Source organism: Pezoporus wallicus, unplaced genomic scaffold (genome assembly GCF_028554395.1).
Source record: "Pezoporus wallicus isolate ANWC-B61680 ecotype Strahan unplaced genomic scaffold, APGP_CSIRO_Pwel_v1 contig_2871, whole genome shotgun sequence".
Classification (NCBI taxonomy): domain Eukaryota; kingdom Metazoa; phylum Chordata; class Aves; order Psittaciformes; family Psittacidae; genus Pezoporus; species Pezoporus wallicus.
The window spans coordinates 3,982,410-4,003,848 of record NW_026640775.1 but is presented as its reverse complement, the minus strand read 5'-3'; the positions used below and the strand labels follow the sequence as shown (position 1 = coordinate 4,003,848).

Below are 21,439 nucleotides of genomic sequence, written 5' to 3'. Positions count from 1 at the left end.
TAATTAGCTTTTCAATAGCACTGTTAAGTCCAGGCACATTGCTATGCCCCTGCAGCTCTAATAATTCTGTTTCTAGGGCTTGCTCCCTCTGAGTTAGTGTAGTTATCTCTCTTGTGTGGAACTGCACTCTACGGTCCTCATTAGCCTTTTTTTTGTTTTTTTTTTTTTTTTGGCCAGTCTGTTAAAATTGCTGAGTGACCCTTGGTAACTGACTTATTACAGAGGCCTCATGTGCTCATTTACCGATTGAGTAACATAGGTTTGATAGAGGTATTTGCTTTTCTTTTAATAGAATTACTTTTTTTTATTAAAAGTTAGTGTTAAACAGCCCATTCACAGTTATATACAGGTAAAAGGTAATTCTTTAGAAAGCAGAGGTGTTTAAAAATACTTTTTTTTTTCCCCCCTCTCTATTATAGTTACAAATCAGTGGTTCCTTCCTGCTGTAAGGGGAGATATTCCTCCAGGCTGTGCAGCACATGGATTTGTTTGTGATGGCACCAGAATACTAGTTTTTGGAGGAATGGTTGAATATGGAAGATACAGTAATGATTTATATGAATTGCAGGTATGAAATGTGTGAAGATGTTTCAGTTCTGAGGACTACTTTATTTATATTTTATGAGCAAACACATTTTATATTGCCAGGTGCAGAGGAGAGTTAGATGAGCTTTGCTGTGCTCCAGGAAGAATAAACTCTTTGAATAGATTCTGAAGATGGAGAAAATATAAATAACTTTGAAAAAGAGACTTCCATCTAGTCTGAATCAAGTATAAAATATTTGATGTTTTATAAAGACTAGCTTCTCTTTGTCCCTTTTAATATCTATATCCTAAGAAAAGCCCAGCATTCCCTTAAAAATAATTCAGAAAGTATACAAGTCTTAATATTATCTGTATTCTGTTGACTATGAACAACTATAAATTAAGGTATTTCTGAATATGTTTTTCTTGTCTTTAAGGCAAGTCGATGGCTCTGGAAAAAAGTAAAACCTCAAGCTCCTTCCACTGGATCACCACCTTGTCCTCGACTTGGCCACAGCTTTTCTTTATATGGTAACAAGTGCTATTTATTTGGTGGCCTGGCAAATGAAAGTGAGGATTCAAATAATAATGTTCCCAGGTATGCTGCTTTGGTTTGAATTCAATGTCTTTAAAAAAAATAAATTACTAGATAGACAACTTCAGAGAGGAGCGTTCTAGGGAGCCTGTCCTACATATCAAGTACTCATATTTGGATTATATGTGCAATGGAGGGGTTACATGCTAAGAAGCTTACATATTTCTTCTGCTAATCCCACAACACTGACTGACAGCCCTGACACTTTTGGAGGGAAACCTGAGTAGACTTTGGTCTTTTTCTTAGTATTTTTGGTGATGTTTTTAAGAATGGCTTGTTTGTTAGAATTACTTAAATCAGCAGTCTTGCAAATCACCAGGGAATTCACCATAAAAGTTTCCTCTATAATGCTGTAGAAAACAGTCATGAATTCATCTGGAATTTTTTCAAAGTAAAAGCTGAAGTTTCCTTTACTTGGCAAATAGCACTATAATAACAGTACACCCTCAGCAAGTTTGCCAACAACACCAAGCTGCGTGGTGTGGTTGACATGCTGGAGGAAAGGGATGCTGTCCAGAGGGACCTGGACACTCTTGAGAGGTGAGCCTGTGCAAATCCCCTGAAGTTCAACAAGGCCAAATGCAAAGTCCTGCATGTGGGTCGGGGCAGTCCCAAACACATGTGGGTCGACATGGAGGCTGGATTGAGAGCAGCCCTGAGGAGAAGAACTTAGGATGTAGTTCAATGAGAAACTGAACATGAGATGGCTTCAGTGTGTGCTCTCAGCCCAGAAACCAACCATATCCTGGGCTGCATCAAAAGGAACTTGGCCAGCAAGTTGAGGGAGGTGATTCTGCCCCTCTACTCTGCTTTGGTGAGACAGCCCCCCATCAGAGCATTGCATTCAGCTCTGGGGCCTCCAACATAAGACGGACATGACCTTCTTGGAGTGAGTCCAAAGGAGGCCACAAAGATGCTCAGAGGGCTGGAGTACCTCTCCTATGAAGACAGGCTGAGAGAGCTGGGCTTGTTCAGCCTGCAGAAGAGAAGACTTAGGGGAGACCGGGAGACCTTAGAGTAGCCTTCCAATCTGGAGAGGAACTTTTTTACAAGAGCATGTAGTGACAGGACAATGGGGAATGGCTTTAAACTGAAAGAGAGCAAATTCTTTCCTGTAGGCACCAGAACAAGTTGCCCAGAGAAGTTGCAGCTTCCCAATTCCTGGAAGTGTTTAAGGCCAGGCTAGATGGGGCTTTGAGGTGTCCCTGCCTGTGGCAGGGGGTTGGATCTATGTGACCTTTAAGGTCCCTTCCAATTTATTCTGTGATAATGCTGAAGTTTTATATCCACATTCACCTGCAGTTCAGAGAGCTTACTGAGCTATAAACTGGTAATTTTAAGCTCAGTAAGCAAGAGGTATCTGGTGTGAATGCCAAAATTCAGTGACCATTATCTCAAAGTAACTTGCTAATAGATTCATCAACAAATGGCTAATTGTTGGCCAGCCTGAAGAAATCACAAACAGCTTCTTTTTACCTTTGTTGCCTTAGAGTTGCAGAAATTAATCTCTGATGTCCCACATCATCATTTACTTCTCACAACTTTGCAGTTTATTCCAGGTTTGTCCATATGTAGCAATTTCTGCTACAAATGTTTTTTGTCAATGTTTAATATTTCTTTCATGTAATACAGTGTATCAAGTATGATATGAAAGCATGTTTTCTTAAAGGCCGTAAGTTATGGTAGTTCACTTTTTATTATAAATCCATTTAGTTTTGGTAGTGTCCACAATGCCATCAGATCTTTTGAGACTTCTAAATTCTACCCTCTCCCAAGACTGAAGTCTGTAATACTTGTAAGGGGTCAGGTTTTAAAGCTCACTTATAATCTTGCTTATAAGTGAATTCTTTATACTTTGACAATAATACCCTAGATATTTAAATGATTTCTATGAACTGGAGCTGCAACACGGTTCTGGCGTTGTCGGCTGGAGTATTCCTGTGACCAAAGGGATCTTGCCATCTCCGCGAGAATCTCACACAGCCATCATATACTGCAGAAAAGATTTGGGAAGTCCAAAGATGTATATTTTTGGAGGGATGTGTGGCTGTCGGCTTAATGATCTCTGGGAGCTTGACATAGGTAAGTTGATGAGCCACTAGTAGTCAGTGCAGAGGCCTTACAGGCTAAGAGAAAAAAAATATAGTATATAATGATTAATGTCATAATGATGGCATGATGTGGTGCAGATATTATTGGGACTTACACCATAGTGTTAGCCTTTTGGAATTAAATACATACAGCATTGTTTGCATATATTATCCTTACTGGTTTTGGTTACACTGTGAGATTATTTCCTTAGAGTGCTTTAAAGACTGTCAGTACGATAACCAAGCTGAATAACTATAAGGAAACCATAACGTATCTTTTCGATAAGCTGATTAGCAATTAGTTTGTCAGTATTTCCTGTGATTTTTTTAAAAGAAGCTTTAAGTGCCTTATTATTGCACCTGCTTTCTGAAAATTGCCATTTGAAGAAGGTGGAATTCTGTTTTGTTGAATGTTAAACATATGTTCCATCCTAAAATTCAGGTAGTGGAATACACAGCAGCACTTTTTTGAATAGCTTTATTCTTTTTCTTTTAGAAACCATGACCTGGTCAAGACCAGAAACTAAAGGAACAGTACCACTTCCTCGCAGCCTCCATACAGCCAATGTAATAGGAAACAAGTATGTCTGTTGTTAAAAGCTCAGCTCTAGAAAGGTACACCTAGTAGGAGAATGATGATGTTTATCCACTACTGCTCAGTATAAACCATCAGCCCTGTAGAGTACTCTTCTGCTTCTATTATGCTATCTCAGAAGAAATGTAAAAGTACCATTGTTAACTTAAGGGTATCAAACTGTCAGTGTCCATTTAGCAGGGTAATCTGCCTAGCCCACAAGTAGCTTTCCTGGCTTCTTCATGTGTTCTGGAGCAGTCTCAGCTGGACCTGAGCTGGCTTTATCAGGAGACAACTTGAGTCCTGCTGTGTCTGTGACACAGTGAACTAGCTACGCAAAGAAAATGCTAAAGAGTGGAACTACCTCTCAGTAAAACCTTTCCACATTTTTTAGGGCCAGTTTTTCTGTACTCTTTCTCATTACTTTACTTTTTGCCGTTATGGTTTGGTGGATAGCATTGATAAAATGGGCTTTTAAACATGGGTTTCAGTCCATTTTATATTAGTTTACAAGCTAGTATGAGGAGTCAGAGACAAGGGGGGAAGGAAGCGTGAAAGCTTTCCATCTTATGATCCAACAGTTTCTTTTTATTATTTACTAAGATGTTAATAGTTTGTAGCCTGCATTATGTTTTTAAATTTTGATATCTGACTTAGATACTGGTACTCTAATTTTAGAAGGGTTTAATTAGAAGTCTGCAGTAAAGGGTTGTAGAAATCCTATGTGTACATGTGTGATTTTTAGAGAGTATTGGCAGTTTGGTGGTTTGTAAAAAGACACAGTATTAACTTCTGTTTCTGGGAAATTGTTGGAGTAGTTTTGGGTTTGCTTGTTATTTGTTTGGTTGGGGTTTTTTAATCAGTTAACTTACTCTAAAGTTTCAGAAGGTGAGTGTCTGCAACAATACTCTCTAAAGAGAGCAGACACAATAAAATCTGCTGTAAACCAGAACTGATGGACTGGGTATTTTCTGCTTTGTCCTAGTTTGAGAGAGCACATGCAGCAGATCTAGATGTTAATTGGCTTTTCTTGTCTTTTTCCCCTCTTCCTTCTTTTCCTGTATTTCAGAATGTATGTTTTTGGTGGATGGGTTCCACAGTCAGCAGGAGGTGAAATTTCTGCTCATGATGGTGAATGGAAATGTACCGGTTCATTTTCTTATCTTAATTTGGGTTAGTGTTTCTGCCTTTCTGGGAGTGGGCATTTGGAATTAATACTTTCGTAAAGGAATGGAGTAAATATTTTGAATTTCCTGAGAAAACATTTAGGATACACAGTTGTAATCCTGGCTGACTGAAGAAGATGCCATTTTTTATTTTTTTACATCTTCCTTAAGAAATTGTTATTTTAATTAGTAAAATTTTTCTTTGAACATTCAGCAGGTTTGCTTCTGCAAATCTTTGTTAGTATGACTTTAATACTCAGTAGTATAAATACTCCTCCTTCATTTATAGAAAACCACAAAAGACAGATCCTGAAATGAGTCTTTTCTAAATGCACTGTCCCTGAATCCTCAACTTGTGATCTTGTATTTGCCTGAGACAGACAACCAGAGGTCAGAAATTCATCCTGTATTAACTGATTGTATCTTGCAAACTAATTGGAAAGTGACCTTCTCATTGTAACATTGCAAATTTAAATGCAATTGTCTGTAAAACCAGAGGTGATTTACTTTCCTTTTCTCTGAGCAGTTAAGTGTATTAACAGAGTGTATTAACATCTGTTTTGCTTGTTTTGGAAGACATCTAGAAACTAAATCTTTTGAGTTTCATTTACTAGATACCACAGAATGGATAGGTCTGATCTCAGATTGCCAGGAGGACAAAAGTAACTTGTTACCAGGGCCAAGAGCAGGACACTGTGCTGTAGCAGTTGGCACTCGTCTGTATATCTGGAGTGGTAGAGATGGTTACAGAAAAGCTTGGAACAATCAAGTCTGCTGCAAAGATCTTTGGTACCTTGATACCGGTGAGTCAGAAATAAGTAAGAGACTTGTACTATGTTCCAAATATTATTATTATATGGGAAACTGGCATCATTGATGAATGGAACATCTGTAGCTGTGGCAAACTCAAAGATTATTTAGATCTTAAACCTTATTTAAATAAAACATGCTTCAGTGTTGTTTGAAGGCTTCAGCTCAAAAGTAGAAAGGCTTGTTTAAATCCTCTGAAAGAACTTTGTGGCTAGATTCTTCATTGTACGTCATAGTAGATACAAGGTGCTAAAGGGTGTTTTATCTAAACTCAGGGTGCCTGGCCTCTCTTCTTAGTGATCTTTTCTGCTGCTACTTTTACCAAACCCCTGCTTCTCTTGGGATCATTGCTGCTGCTGCTTCCTCATCTCTTGGACTACAAAAAGATACGGTCAAATCTGAGAAAGGACCAGATTGTTCCTGGGGCTTAAGGGAATTCTGGAGCACCAGTCACTCATTAGCTGGCTTGGTGGCAGAACACTGAAATGGTACTGGGAGAGAGGGAACTAGAATAGTACTTCTGGGAGGGAATTGTTGCCCACTCAAGCAGAAGCATAAGAATAGTTACTGAAGATTGTGAAACATTTAGGAGATTTGGTTTGGTGCTTGGTTTATGTTTGGTTTTGTTTTTTTTTAATCCTCAGGGAGGTCAGAAAATGAAAAAAACACCAGGGGAGGTATGTGCTTGAGAGTGCAGCCTAGTCAGCCATGAAGGCAAGTGGGAGGAGCAGGTCATAGGTATTTAATCATGCCTAGGCTTCAGCCTCTGCAGTAGAAGTTTTAAGGGAAAGTTTGCTTTAGCTCCTGAGAGCAAGAAAAAAGAAAGCACAATCTTCTGTGAATCCCTTCCTGGAATACATAAAGCTTTAGAAGGCAAAGAGCTGCTTGCAGCCTTTTAGGAAGGGATAAGGATCTCTTCTCTCTGTAATCCCTATAACGATGTATATACAAAGACTTAGTGGCAGCAGAAGAGCCATTAAAAAAACAAAGCATTAAAACTTAAGCATTTTTGAAGACTTGCAATCCTCTGACTTGACTTACCACCTTTGACAACTGTTTCTTGTTAAACATGGTATATATTGTACATTGCAGAAAAGGGGCTATTGATTTGGCTTGCATTATGTAGGTATTTCTTAAACTGATGAAGAGGGCAATTTTAAACATGCCATATGTGTTTTTTTTTGTTTGGTTTTTTTTTTTTAGAGAAACCTCCAGCACCATCACAGGTACAGCTGATTAGAGCTACAACCAACTCTTTTCAAGTGAAATGGGATGAAGTACCTACAGTTGAAGGATATCTTCTTCAGTTACATGCTGACTCACCAGTGCCACCAGCGGCTGGAATACCTGGTACTGGGGTTCCTGAGACATCAGTGCTGAGTCAGCAAGGTAGTAGTCAGATCATAATATGCTAATGTTTGTGCAGAGGTAGAGGATTGCGCAAATAAGCAATTTTTTAATATGACTTTGAGCGACAGAGACCCGGTTTCTTTGGTTATTCCCCAAATGCGAGCATCATGATTATGGGAATCTCAGCTTTAACTTCTCCTTGTCAGTTATGGCCATCTGTCTGAAGGTATTTGTACAGTGCTGGGCACAATTTGAGAAAGGAAACAGTGAGGGAAGGATTTTATCTGACTGTTTGTGCAGTTTCGTATTAGTCTTACAACCAAGTCTTCCATCAGGCAGCTTTGGGTCTCCCTCTTGCTTACTGGAATAGATTCCAATGAACATAATGTTAAGCTTTATGTAACTAATTAGAATTTGCTTTTGTTTACCTGAAAGGTGGCTCTTCTCTACATCAAAGTCCACAATCAATGCCTAATGTCCCATATCCAGAAATGAAGGCGGATCATCCCAGCCGAACAAATAATATTATTCCTAATAATGTAAGTGTAAGCTGAAAAATGCTTCTAAGTGGCAAAGCAATATGGGAAGCAAGCGAACTGCCAAAACACTTTCTCAGCTTTGTAAGTCCCTATGTACTTCTCAGGCATTAGAAAACAATCCAGATCCAGCAAAAAAGACACCTGCTGAAGTAGTTATGTCTGTTTTCATATGTCCTTTTTAGTTTTATGATTGGCAGACAGTCTTCCTTGTAATGAAGAAAGGAAAATGCAACTGTATTGACTTCTAGAATGCTAACTGGAAGCCTGATAACAATAGAAATACAATTCACTCTCAGTGTTGGTGAAATTAATGTGGGAGGCAAAAAGGAAAGGCATATTCCTTCTTTGTTAGTGTTTTTATGCTAGCCTGTTTAGCTGTACGTTCCTACTACAGAATAAACTCAGTTATTACCTGTTCTAGTTGTGCAGTTGCACATGTTCCACTGTTGCCAATTTAAAAGAATGAGGGAGGACAAACTGGCCAAAAGATTACATTTTTAGAAATGTATACCATTTCTTAATTGGGTTAAGGCCTCAGGTCTGTATGGAATTCATAATGTGTTCTTGTAGAAAACACACATAGAAGTAATATGAATTTTACTGACAGTAGAAATATCTTAGGCATGTGCCAGGAAAGCAAAGGTTGAAAACCTCTGTAATTGTGATTTTTCCTGTTCCCTCAATAGACTAAATGTATGCACCAGTGAGCTTCTATATAATAAACTAAGAAGGTGAGCTCACTCTCAGGTAAAATTTAGTATGTTTCAGGGAAACTTCCAGGCCAACCTATAGTTTGAGTCTTTGTTTTGGCAAAGATGATGTAGGTTGTGAGGGTGGTTCTTGATTAAAATGTTAGGGGGATTTGTTGGAGGATTTTTGTTTGTTGTTTTTGAGCGTTTTCATGCCATGTTTGCAACTGACGTTTCTGAACTTTGCAGTTAAACATTTAACAAACTTGTTGTTTTGGTTAGGTCCAAGTTTCCCTTGCATCCAACTCATTATTAAAAGTAGAAGGAAAAGAAAAGGTTGCAGCACCCGAAAACAAGATTACACATGAGACTATGAAAAACCATGCAGATGCTACAGGATTCAAAGAATCAAATGCCCCTTCTCTTTTGCCTGTTTGTACTTCAAGTAAGATGACTATAGAATAAAAATTAATCAAAAAGTGAGAGTTAAAATTCGTCTTGTAAACATAAGATTATATCTGTCTCGCAGTTTGTTTGAGGCCTTTGTAGTTTAAATAAACCCTAGCTTGTGCTACTTATTACTGTATGTATTTTTAGATGATATGAGGAAAAATGAAATCTTAAGTTGTTTGAAGTGTTGCAAGGGACATGAAATTTTCAATATATTCATTATTATGATGGCAAATGCATATCTTTAAACATAAATAGCTGGTTTTAACATCAAAGAACAGACTGACAGGACCAGATTAATTTTACAGCATTAAGGTAAAAGTAACTCCAGGCTCTCTTTGACACTACTTCTGTCTGTTAATCGTGAAAAGCCATTAGATAATGTAAAATTTTAGGCAACATGGGGAGGAGCATGTTTCTCTTTGACTGCAGAGGAAGTAGAAGATGAATAGGCACCGATACAGCTGTTGTACTGAAGTGCCTTAAGTTCAGTGTGGTGAATCCAGAATCACCTGATCTTTATATTTGACTTTCATGTAATTTATAGGTTGTTTCTTCACAGTGTAATTTAAGTATTATGTGGAAATTTTGAATCTTAGTGCTAAGTTACAAGCAGACGTTCCACAGTAGTTAATCTTCAGTTGATGGTTCCAAATCTGTGATACTGATTTGTGTGGATACTTTATATTAGGATTTTTTTCAAATTAGTAATTTTGTAACCAAATAGATACAAAATAGCAAGCTTAAAACAAATGAAATCACTGTTTTAATTGAACTGTTTACATGTATCTGGTTATGAGCATGCATACAGACTCTTGTTAAGTTATAGACCTAAAGAAAGCAATTAACATAATCAGATCTGTTCTGATTTGAATCTGAGCTAAACGCTGGTTTTAAATGAAACTGAAGCTGTTAGATCAAGTTGAGATTTGGTAAGTGTTACCAATATTGAATTCTGGTTAATATTCTCTTTTTTTTTTTTTTTTTAAGGTCCTCAAACTTCAGCAAATGTAGGTGAATTACATGACTTGGATAAACAAACTGTAAATCCTGATGCTTCTGTATCCTGTACTGTCTCCAGCACACAAACTATGGTAACCCAGCAGGCTGTTAAAACTGAATCATCAAGTACAAATGGGGCAGTTGTTAAAGATGAAACTTCACTAACAACATTCAATTCAAAATCTGAAGGTTTGAAATGTGTTTCACATACTGTATTTTGAGCCATATATATCTAAGGCCATCAGAGTTTCTCTAGTGTGGTGGGATTCCCATCTTGACTGTCTTGGGACTAAGATAGGGCTTTGGGCATTGAGGACCTTGGGCAGCCTGGATGATCTCTGCTATGATTTAAACATCTTTTAAAATCAGGATATTCCTTTTGTACCATTGTAAACTACTTTGTTTCCTGTAAGTGAAAAGTCTGTTAAATCTGCATTTATGCAGAAGCCCATTTTCTGAACAGCAGAAGCAGCCAGTTTTGGTGCCCATAGCACATTTGCTGTATTCAGTGATTGTCTGTTTATTCAGTCAGCAAAAGACTACAACTAGTAATCTCTGGTTCTGATTTTAAACAATTGACCTCTGTAACAAATATGGCCAGCTCACGTGCCTCACTCGCCGCCAGTTGGATGTGGTGATCTCTTCAGTCTGCTAGAAATAGCCAAAATAAGCAGTGATGCAGAAACTAAACATACTAGTAGTTTTTCAGGTTCTGGTTTTCGTGAATATCAACAGGCTGTGCTTGCTGTTTTGAGTGTTAAGAACTGTATTCTCTTATTGATGCTGTGTGAGTAGTAGAATTTTTACCAAACAGTATATTCTATTTTAAAAGCAAACCCCAGAAACAGAAGTATAGAATACTAATTTTCCCATGTGTTGCTCATGTGCTTACGTGCTTTGATTTCTCTTTAATTTTTTTAAGTTTCCATTTTAAATTTAATAAATGTTCTTTTTCCATTTGTTAGGCTTGTATAAGGATGACCTGCTCATGTTCAGCATTCAGACTGTATTGATGTCAGAGTGCATTCAAATTAAGATTTCATGCTTAGACTATTCATACAATGTTACCAGCATGTGCTTCAATCTAGGATTTAGTTTATTTGTTCACAAATATTTCATATTAATTTCATAATTCTATCACTTTTTAGTGTTTTATGAGTCCTGCCTTCTGTTTTTGTTATCTGTAGCAGCCTGCAATTCCGGGCTCTTAAAATTGTTCTGTAAATATGATGCAAGCCAGAATTAGCTATCCGTTCTATAAATAGAACTGCATGCAGAAGGAGTCTGAGACCTACTTTTGCTACAAATACTTGTAAATGGCTGTTGAGGTCAACTTTCAATACTCTGTGGGCTTTGTATTAAATTTTTCCTATCACTTAAGCTTTTTAAACGTAACTTTTTGTTCCTAGCTGCTGAAACTGCGTATCTCATGCCTTCAACAAGGGTCAGTTCTGGACAGACAAATGATTCACACTCCTCTGTAAGTCTGAAAAAGTATAATTAAATAGCTGTATTTATTGTTCTGTTGATTAGTTGCAAGGGCTCTTCTGTTTTCCTTGTATTATCTCTCTGAAAGAAAAGCAATGTATATTTAGGGCTTGAAGTTAATAATACAGGAGTAAACATTTCTGTTGTAAAACTAATCGCATTGTGTGGGTTTGATTTGAGTCTAAGCAGCAGTTGTGTAGTTGGGAGGAGATCCAAGTATGTGTTCAGCTGTTGAATCATTTTTATCAACTGGCACAGTGGTATGGTTCTCTGCTGCATGATGTGCAAATGTAAAATGTTTTTTCTGTATGGACAGCAGGATTTAAAGTGAGGTATATATTACATCAGACTAGTGTTAGCTGCTGATCTGTAGGTTTGAAACGTTACTAAACTGATATCTTGATGTTTTTCCCTAGAGGAGATGGGGACTGGCTATGCAAGCTGTAAATACTGCCTGAAAAAGTAAATGCTTCCTATTTCACCTGTTTACAACTTAATGCACAAAACCAAGGTGCCATTGTTGCCACCAAAAGGGAGGAGCTAAGGATGGGAAGAAGCAGCTGCTACTAAAGTGTTGGGGTGCTTTTGCCAAGAGCAGCTGCCACTCCTGCCCCTCTTCCATGTTAGCAGGACCATGGCCTGGCTGTGTGTGGCACACTGACCACCCCAGCGCCCTCCCTGGTGCCTGGAGACAAGCAAGAAAGACGATTTGTCTTTCTGGGTCAGTCAGGAACAGTTCCAGTGCCGTCCACCACCATCACCCCATGCCACAGCAGAGGCTCTGTTCTCAGTTGCAAGTGAGTTAGCAGCACCTTGAAAGAGAGTGTGCTTGGGGCTGAGGTACAGCTGAATCCCAGGTAGAGCTGCTGATGTTGGACCACACTGTGGAACTTCTTGACCTCTGAGTGAAATTAACTCGCAAGTACATGCTGCTGCAGACACCTAGTTCTACAGCTTTAAACTTCTTCCCATCCATGTTTAAACTAGAATGTCAGAGGTGACATCCCAACTGTTGGTTGGTTGTGGGGTTTTTTTAAATGATGGATTGTGTATTACAGTGTATTACACAATATTGTGTATGTCAGTGTATTACAACCAGTTGGTTTTGAACAGTATTTTAACCTATGCATATTCAATTCAAGCATAAGAAAGTAACACTGGTATAAAAGGGGGTTGTTTCTTACACATATTAGTCTTAACTTTTTGCTTTTACATTACCTTGAAGTATGGGTAGTCTACATAACATGTTCTTCAAATACTAGAAAACTCCACAAAGACCACTGGTGAAACCAAGAGACCGGCAGTGGTATGATGTTGGGATTTTTAAGAACAACAGTGCTGTGGTGAGCCAGTTCTACTTGCTACCAGAGGAAACACTGAACATCTCTAACAAGGTAGTTGCTGATTCTTCTCTGACATAACTTGCACATACATATTTTGGAATCTGTTGCTTATATGGTTGACAATAAAATGTAGGATTCCTGATACTACAGCAGGATCAGGTGCTTGTAGGAGTCTTGTATTTTGTGACCAGAAGTTCCTCATGTATTTTGCTCACCTTTTTTTACTTTTTCATAAAACAGATGAATTTTCTTATGTTGTTTTTGTATGATAATATAGAACATCTTATTTTGCTATTGCTAATTCTTTACATATTTCGATTTCTGGCCTTAGTAAAGAATTTTAAACTTAGTGAACTTTGAAACCAGTAAAAATTCTTAAAACTAAAAAAAACCCAACAAAATCCAGTCTGTGTTCCCCCCCAAAAAAAATGAAACAACAAACCCACAACTCTTAAATACGTTATTTCAGAACAGCATTGAAATGTTTCAAAGTTTCTTTGTTTTCAGAATCTTTGCTTACCAGTTCTTAGAGATACTAAGATGACATAGGTAGGCTAGGCTGTTTAAAAGGACTAGATATGGAACTGTAGTGGGTTTTGTGTTAGATTTCTCTAACTTTATGTTGTTGCACGTGCAGGCTTATCTATTAACATGCTATACATGTGAAACTTGAAAAAATGTTGCAGCTTTGATGGTGTTTAAATTAATGATATCCTGGTAAATTAGAAATGAAAACTGGTGGTTATATGTTTCCTTGAGACAGAAACAAAAGAGCATAACACTATTTGAAAGCACTTCACTAAAAATATTGCACATCTCTAGTTTTGAAGGGTAGTACATTTTACAGTGTTTTCATCAATTGTGATTTCTTATACATTATTCAGAAGGAAAATACTTCTGTTGAATGTTTCAGTGATACATCAATGCATATTTTAAACATGGAACTACAGTAGCACGTAATGCTTCAGAAAACATTTGATACTAACTTACAGTGCTTTTCTTCAAAAACATTTTGATTACCTATGTTGCAGCTCCTAACCACAGGAATAACTGGTTTTGAAATAAAAAATACTTTTTTAGAGCAGACAAGTCTGCTAATGAAATCATAATCTGTACCGTTAGAAATGCTACTTTGCTTTTACTTTTTCAAGTAAAAATAGCCAAGAGCTGCAGTTCAATTTAAATGATTGAAAAATGGGGTTGGTTGGAGATGGAGTCTCATGTTGCATCTTAGGTCAGCTCTTTTGAGGTGAGTTAGTGCTTCAGTCAGAACTTTTTTATAAATTCTGATTTAAGTACAAAAGTATGAGATTTTCAGCTTCAATTGAACGTATTAATCTCAATTTATCACTACCCATTTTATATTTTTGTAGACTAATTATGTTTAGAATATTTTAAGAATTAATACAAATGTTGCTTTATTTTCAGATGGAAAGTGCAGATGTACCAGACTACAGATTACTTAAGAAACAGGATCTTTTTCCAGGCACAGTATACAAGTTCAGAGTTGCTGCAATTAATGGCTGTGGTGTTGGGCCTTTCAGTAAAATCAGTGAATTCAAGACTTGCATTCCAGGTTTTCCTGGAGCTCCTTCAACAGTCAAAATCACCAAGGTGAGAAATAGAAATAATTCTAATTCTGATGGATAAAATTCTCATCACAAGCTAAATCTGAAAACTTGGGCATTTTGTATTGCTCTCTGTATTATATATAATACATGATATATGTAAAGATACATGTAAATATTGATATTATTAATATATATATATATATTAGTATCCAATGGTTACCTCCATAACCATCCCATTTTGTCCCTTTTTCTTCAGAGTGTAGACTGTATTCATCTTTCTTGGGAGCCTCCTGCTTCACCCTCTGGAAATATTTTGGAATATTCTGCCTACTTAGCAATCCGTTCCACACAGTTACAGGAAAACCCAAGTCAGCTCGTGTTTATGAGAATATACTGTGGTCTTAAAACGTCATGTATAGTGACTGCTGCCCAGCTTTCAAACGCTCACGTCGATTACACTTCCCGACCTGCTATAGTGTTCAGGATTTCCGCAAAGAACGAGCGAGGATATGGACCAGCGACGCAAGTTCGATGGCTTCAAGGTAAAGTCAGTGTCAGGTGCAGCATTTAAATGGAAGAAGTAGCGTATTGTGTCTCTAGAACTAATGCTTCTCTGAGCAACGCACATGAAGTTCTTGAAATATTGTTTTGTTCCTTATAGAAGTTTTTAAGAAAATTCGGTTGTTGAATTTGGCATAACATTTTAAAAGCATTTTTGTTCACAAGCAAAGACAAGCAAGAACTGAAATGTTGGTTATTGACCCCTCAAATGAAAGGCCAGTATGGTTCTGAGTTCCTTGGGCTTCACTTCAGCTCAAAAGCTTTTTATTCTAATAAGAAGCAATCCAGTTACATGCATGGGTGTAATCAGGGTGTTTTTCAATCCTTCCCCACTCTTCATTAGAAGAATCTTTCATAATGTAAGGTTTGTTTTTGTGGGGCATGTACACTTTAAAGTGTATATTACAGCCAAAAGAGGTTTTGTCACCTTGTCCCCATGCTTGAATATGTACGGGTTCATGGTGAGTTGGGGATGGGAATGGATCTCCTGAAAATAAAGATTAGCTTTAAGCCTGATCAGTTCTGGCTCACCTTTTTAAGCAAGCAAATCAAGGTGCTCAAAACAAGAAGTTTTGCTTGCTTTGCCTCTTACCCCACTTATTCCTCATTCTGCCTTAGCTTTCTGGTAGCTGGGAGCTGGTTTTGCTCAGCCAGAGGTCCTGTGAGCATGGAGTAAGGTTAGGAAGGGCAGAGTGAGGGGGAGTGTGCACACCCCCTCCGGGAGCTATGAACTGTTGTATGGGTTTAGCTGACCTCTCAGTCTGTGGGCTGTGATCCCCAGGGAGTGGTTGAGAGACAGCTGTTGAATACACCACTGCTTGTTTTCTGATGTTTTTTCTAAGATGGAGAACAACAATGAAGAAGTTGTCTTCTGTAATGTGAAGTATTCCAGTGCTGGTTTAACCATTTAATTGGCAAGGGTTTTGACCTTGATCTGTACCCTAGAACTCTGAAATAGTCATTGTTTGAAGGTGTTTGACCCTGTGTATGATGTGAAATTATGAAACATTTAACAATGTCTCCTTCTTTTTGCAGATATGAAAACATCAAGCTCCAAGTAGAAACAACATGATAAATCTCAAATTTCGAATGTAGTGTTTAATGTAACTCTTGTACTATTTGTAAATGCTACAAATATTTTATTTTTGCATTGTTTTTATCTTAAAAATATATAACCTTTTTTACGTTTGGAACATCAGCATTATACAGCCTTGCTCAGGTATGAGTACCATATAGAAAGTATATTGAGGATGGTGGGCTGGAGGACCATACTCTATCCAGCAGCTCTTTTTGGTAGTGATAGTTAAGATGTAAAAAAGACACACCTTCAGATTGAAAATGAATACATAAATGATTGGCACATGCAGTAATATTGAGGTAGAGTCCCCATGATTGCTACAGATCCTGCATAGGTAATTCATAAGGTTTGGTATATGAGCAAATTCTGTTTGGTTTCAGTTCCTTATACCACATTCTTCATTGCAGTGCCTGAGTACAAGGCAAAAACTTCCAGTTATTATATAGTAACTTAAAGTGTATAAATATTTTAATATATACCTTTTTTGTAAAGAAATGATTTTTCTACTATTTGTAACAAATACCTTAATCTTGAAAGATAGCCCCTGAAGATTTAAAAGGAAAAAGATAAAACTTAGTCATTTCTCTTATTAAGAAAACCGAAAAGTCATTGTAAATGCACTACTACTATTTAGAACTATCCTTTTGTAGTTGTACAAATCTTAAACTTGTAAATACCAATGTTTACAAGAGACCTTTCTGGTCTTGGGATTAAAACTTCCATGAGATTCATTCTCTTTTTTCTTTTCTTTTTTGTTTTTTTTTTGTTGTTGTTTTTGTTTTAAATCCATATGCTTTGCTTTTAGCATATGCTTGCTTTTTGCACTAATAATAACTTACCTCATTCCTGTGTTTGTAATCACTTGTGTTGCTTTCATCATGTTTCTGTAAGACTTCAATCTGAAAACGTTAACCAAAGTTTTGAATACATGGTAAGCAATTTTGCACATATTATATGGCAACTTTCAACATATTTATTCCAGTTAATCTTCTTAAGTGCTTGTTTGCTTTACCAGTATATTCTACCAATCAAGTTCAGTATCTCCCTTTTTACTATGCATCATTTTACATTAACTAGCTAGCTGATGAATTCAACAAGCATTACTTCTAGGAATAGGTTGATCCATTCCTATGCTAAGAGGAAAAAAAGGTGTTCACAGTAGTGAAATAAAGGTAAACATTTTAAATGCTATTTATGTATCTATATATAAACCTATGTTTACCAAAGCATAGAGGAAAATGGCTGAGTTGGACAAGGTCACTAGGTGAATAGATTGAGGCACCTAAATAAGATTTATTTTAAAAGAAAATCTAAATTATTTACTGTGCAATGAAGTTTATACTTTGCACTTTAATTTTGCCCCAAATGCCAAAAGACTATATGTCAAGGTAGAATTTCTTGCCTCTGCCAGTTAAATTTGTCTTAAGAGCGTTTGTAAATGTATAAACTGAAACAAATGATGTGCCTGGTTTGGTGGGAGAAGGATCACTAAAATAGTAGAGATTTAACAGCTCCAGTATCCCAGAACAGACTTAATAGCCAACTTTTGGCTACCCTGAAAATCAGGGTTGTGATGGAAGTGCTGATACAGCCTTAATTGTCACAACACATCGCATGCTATAATAGCATATAAAAAGTGCTGGGGACCATAAATCGCCATAATAGTGTTAATTGTGGCACAGGAGTAATACATGTGGGTTTGCTCCAGAGAAAAATCTTGTGTTTATGACGACGACAGATGCCCCACATTCACTTTAAACAGTGTTTATAGTATGAATGTATAGGACTTTTCCTGAAGTTAACTGGCTTTAAAATATTTGTGTTTTTAATGGTCCATTTCATCAATACCAATACTGTCTGATAACTGAAATAACATACACATGAACTGCAAACTAGAAGAATAGAACTTGGTTTTTCTCATTAGTACTGTGAAAGAAGCCGTTAGAGAAAACACTTGTGGCTTTGATTTTGTTGGTTGGTAGCTGTGATTGTAGAGTTGTTATTTAAGAATAAAACCTGTTGGGTATGTCTGGGTGGAGTTTTTTTGCACTTAGTTTCACATGCTTTGCACAATTTCTTTTTCAGTGGGTATGTCACAACTACCAAAGGGTAAAAGTGTGGCGTTTTCAATGAAAGTATAATTTCCTTGTAAGTGTGCTTTCTCCAGCTGCCCTGACATAGGATGTCACTTTTCTTTGTCCGAGTTGGTGACGTTGAATAGTGATCATACGCAAATCTTCAGTTCCTCACAGTTTTACTTTAAGATGAAATCGTGGTTCACACTGTAAAATACACTTTGTGGTCTGTTTTCAGAACTGTATTTATAACATCTAAATGCCAGCTGTTTGCCTATCCATCAAGTAGGTATCAGACAAATACTGACTGTTTGATTTTTGAATTTGTTTGGAAGACTGTTGACGTTGGCTCTTTGGGAATCCATGTTAGCCATTTACTTCCTATATTGCTAAAGGACATTGTAACAGAAGCTGAATCTATCAGATGACAGTATCCATGTTGTAGATGTGTCTAAGTTTATTAAACTCCTTAGGGAAGCTGTGACTGTGTAAGCAGAGGACAGTCATGACAGTTACGGCAGACACAGCTACAGCTTCACCTCAAGAATGTTCTTGTGAAAACGGAAATGAAGTGAACAATAACCTACACTTTGTGTTTTCAAAGTAATTATAGCAATATCTTCTGAATGTAGTTTGGAGTAGAGCACATGATCATGCCGTAAACTCTGAAGATATAATAAGTATTACTGTTGTTACCTGATATTTCAGAGTAGCGGATTTGACGTGAACTTAGTCTTACAGCCTGTTACTTAATGACCTCTACAAGGAAACTGACATTTTGTACTATTCAAGTTGATCAGTCTTATTTCAGAGCATTGTTTGTTCTTTGTAATAAAGTGGTTGTCCTATCAAACACATTGTAAACACTGAGGTGTATGTCTGTGTTTTTCAGAGGTGTGTGCGTTTCTGACCATCTTCAGAAAAGGGGATGGTAGAAGAGAGTAAGTATGTTTATTGGGGGAGGAGAGGGTGTGTTTATGTTGCTGCTGTTCAAAATGAGTGACAAAGAGTTTGGTATTGCATTGTTTGTTAAAACGATGGCATATGAATGAGCATTTCCAATGCTCAGGCAGCTTCTAGTAAGGATTCGAATAGTGTGTAGATCCAACTCTGCACAAAACATCACAGTCTTAGGGTGACTTGCTAAACTGGTATGGCAGTTGACTATGGGGAACTCCTTGGGAAATAAGGACTACATGTTTCTAGAAGCAGAGGAGCAAGTGAATGGAAAGGTCTATGGATTGTTTCTAGACCTCTAAGAGGCTTCACAAAAGAAACTGCTAAAAGCTGTCTGCTGTGAACCGATTCCTTCTTGTGTTCCTAGCTATTTAATAGAGTAACTGTTGTCATATTTTCAGTTATTTTGTGACCCTTGAGTTAGTGGAAAACATGGAAAAACCTAAACAATCGGTGAAGAATTCCCTTCACTGTGGTTTTTACTTCCTCTTAATAAGATTCTTCAGGTAGAAGTAACCTTCTCTTTAAGGCAGACTTGAATTTGGTTTCTGAATTTATCTTAAAACCAACGTGGGATTTCTTTTTTTTTTGTCACATTAGCTCTTTTCTGGTGTATTTTTACAACGTTTAGTGAGCTAAAAACCAGGGTTTTTACTCTGGCTTCCATTTCTGATGCTGAAGCATTTCCAGATTCCCAGGGCAGGGGTGGAGCACTGGCTGTTGGCATTGTGTTCGCAGTTAATGTGTTCCTCCTCCTGTTAGTAGTTGTGAAATCTTCATGTGAGTATGTTTTCCACTGATCTAAAGCTAAGTGGAGTTCCCTTCTATTAGTGTTTCCGCAAGTTAGTTGAAAGTAGCAGGAAGATGAGCTAAAATGGCTCCCCTTGCTCCAGGAATAAGTGACCTCTTTCTCCCTTGCTGTCTATGCCTGGACATTCCTCAGTCAAGCACAAAAGCCATCATTTGGCCATGCTGCTGGAGAGAGCTGTGGGAATTGCTGCGCAGAGGAAAAGAAGGGAAAACGGAAGGCTCGTACCTGGAAGGCAGAGGTGGAGGGATGCTGATGTGTTTTAGGCACCCAGTTTAGTTTCAGGTTGTATGAGATAGATGGTGTGAATTTGCTCTGCTGGGCCATCAGCTCAGCAAAGAGACAGAAGCAGCAGAGCAAAAGAAATAGAGGGACTTGGCTGCATGAGTGGGAGAGGGGGAAGAGTATGGACGGGATGTGAAGGGATGGGAGGAAGGCCTGAGAGATGTCTGTTCATCTGACTCTGTCCACATGTGCCTAACAGAAAGCTGTGAAAATCTGGCATCTAAAAGGTGGTAAAGTGGCTCCTTCGTCTATTCCCAAAAGCCTGAAGTACTCTATGTTACTTGTTGCATTTAACAGCCCTGGCAATAACAAAAAGAACTGGGGCTGGGCTTAGTTTGCTGTCATTGTTTTACTGAGAGGGTTCTTGCCTCGCACGAGCATCTGCTTTTAATATATGACATAATTGCTAAGTTATTACAGCAGCTCCTTAAAATAAAGGCTTAGATATGGTATCTTCAAAGAGAAAATGAGACAAAGTGTTTCCGTGTGTCCCAAATGGCACGTAGTGTTCAGAGAGTTATTTCTGTATCTGACCAAGTTATCGAATACTGTTATGCACACATGGAATTTATCAATACGCAGTTAATTCCAAGTGCTACTTAAAAGAGGCACCCTTGGTATATGCCATCATAGGGGATTCAAACCCTCCAGTGCTGAGGTTTCATTTGCATCCTCTTTTATTTGCATTCTTTAAATGTCTCTTGCTGGGGACTTTTAGGATTACCACCTCTCTCATATGCAGTGCTGATAATTCTCCTTTAACAGAAAGCTATTAGGCACAAGTGACTTTGAGCAATATTAAGAAGTACCCCAAATTTTGCTTTCTAGTAGTAGCCTTGTAATTATTTCTTTGTTGCGCTTCATTGCCTGAAGAGGGAGCGGACTTTTATATGTTGGTTTCCATGATGTCCACTCCAGCAGGAAAATGCTTGGAGTCTTGGAGCAACTCCCTGAAGTGACTGTCTTGGAAAGACTTGAAATGTTAATCTAACAGTTTGAGGTTTCACCTACTTATGTTACAGCATGAATATTTTGTGTAAATGCAGACTGTTGAGTAATTATTCAGAAGATAAATTACTGAGATACATTTGTGGTGCTTGTGCTGCTATTAGAAGGTTAGGAAGATCACAGAATGGTTTGAGTTGGAAGGGACCTTAAAACTCATCCAGTTCCAACCCTCCTGCCATGGGCAGGGACACTTTCCACTAGACCAGGTTGCTCCAAGCCCTGTCCAACTTGGCTTTGAACACTGCCAGGGATGGGGCAGCCACAATTTTCCTGGGCAACCTGTGCCAGTGTCTCACCCCCTTATAGTAAAGAATTTCTTCCTAATAATACCTAATGTAAATCTCCCCTCTGTCTGTCACTACATGCCCTCATATAAATGTCCCTCTCCAGCTTTCTTGTAGACCCCCTTCAGACACTGGAAGCTGCTGTAAGGTCAGCTGAACAAGCCCAACTCTCAGCCTGTCTCCATTGCAGA

General features: G+C 37.8%; 1 protein-coding gene across 1 annotated transcript; it reads left to right on the top strand.

The window, feature by feature from the left end:
- Positions 1 to 400: 400 nt before the first annotated feature.
- HCFC2 (host cell factor C2) lies at positions 401 to 17,861 on the top strand. Its single transcript, XM_057420554.1, has 15 exons — positions 401 to 568; positions 963 to 1,123; positions 2,994 to 3,202; positions 3,707 to 3,791; positions 4,854 to 4,957; positions 5,565 to 5,753; positions 6,964 to 7,149; positions 7,546 to 7,649; positions 8,621 to 8,783; positions 9,779 to 9,979; positions 11,200 to 11,270; positions 12,541 to 12,672; positions 14,050 to 14,235; positions 14,449 to 14,734; positions 15,789 to 17,861. The coding sequence occupies exons 1-15, from the start codon at positions 524 to 526 to the stop codon at positions 15,812 to 15,814; spliced, it is 2,148 nt and encodes a 715-aa protein (XP_057276537.1). The 5' UTR covers positions 401 to 523; the 3' UTR covers positions 15,815 to 17,861.
- The last annotated feature ends 3,578 nt before the right edge of the window (positions 17,862 to 21,439 follow it).

Excerpts from the sequence above, each read along its gene's own strand:
- HCFC2 (XM_057420554.1), top strand. The coding sequence starts at position 524 with ATGGTTGAATATGGAAGATACAGTAATGATTTATATGAATTGCAG. Across the intron at positions 1,124-2,993 it reads TCAAATAATAATGTTCCCAG|ATATTTAAATGATTTCTATG; the intron begins GTATGCTGCTTT and ends ATAATACCCTAG. Across the intron at positions 7,650-8,620 it reads ATAATATTATTCCTAATAAT|GTCCAAGTTTCCCTTGCATC; the intron begins GTAAGTGTAAGC and ends TGTTTTGGTTAG.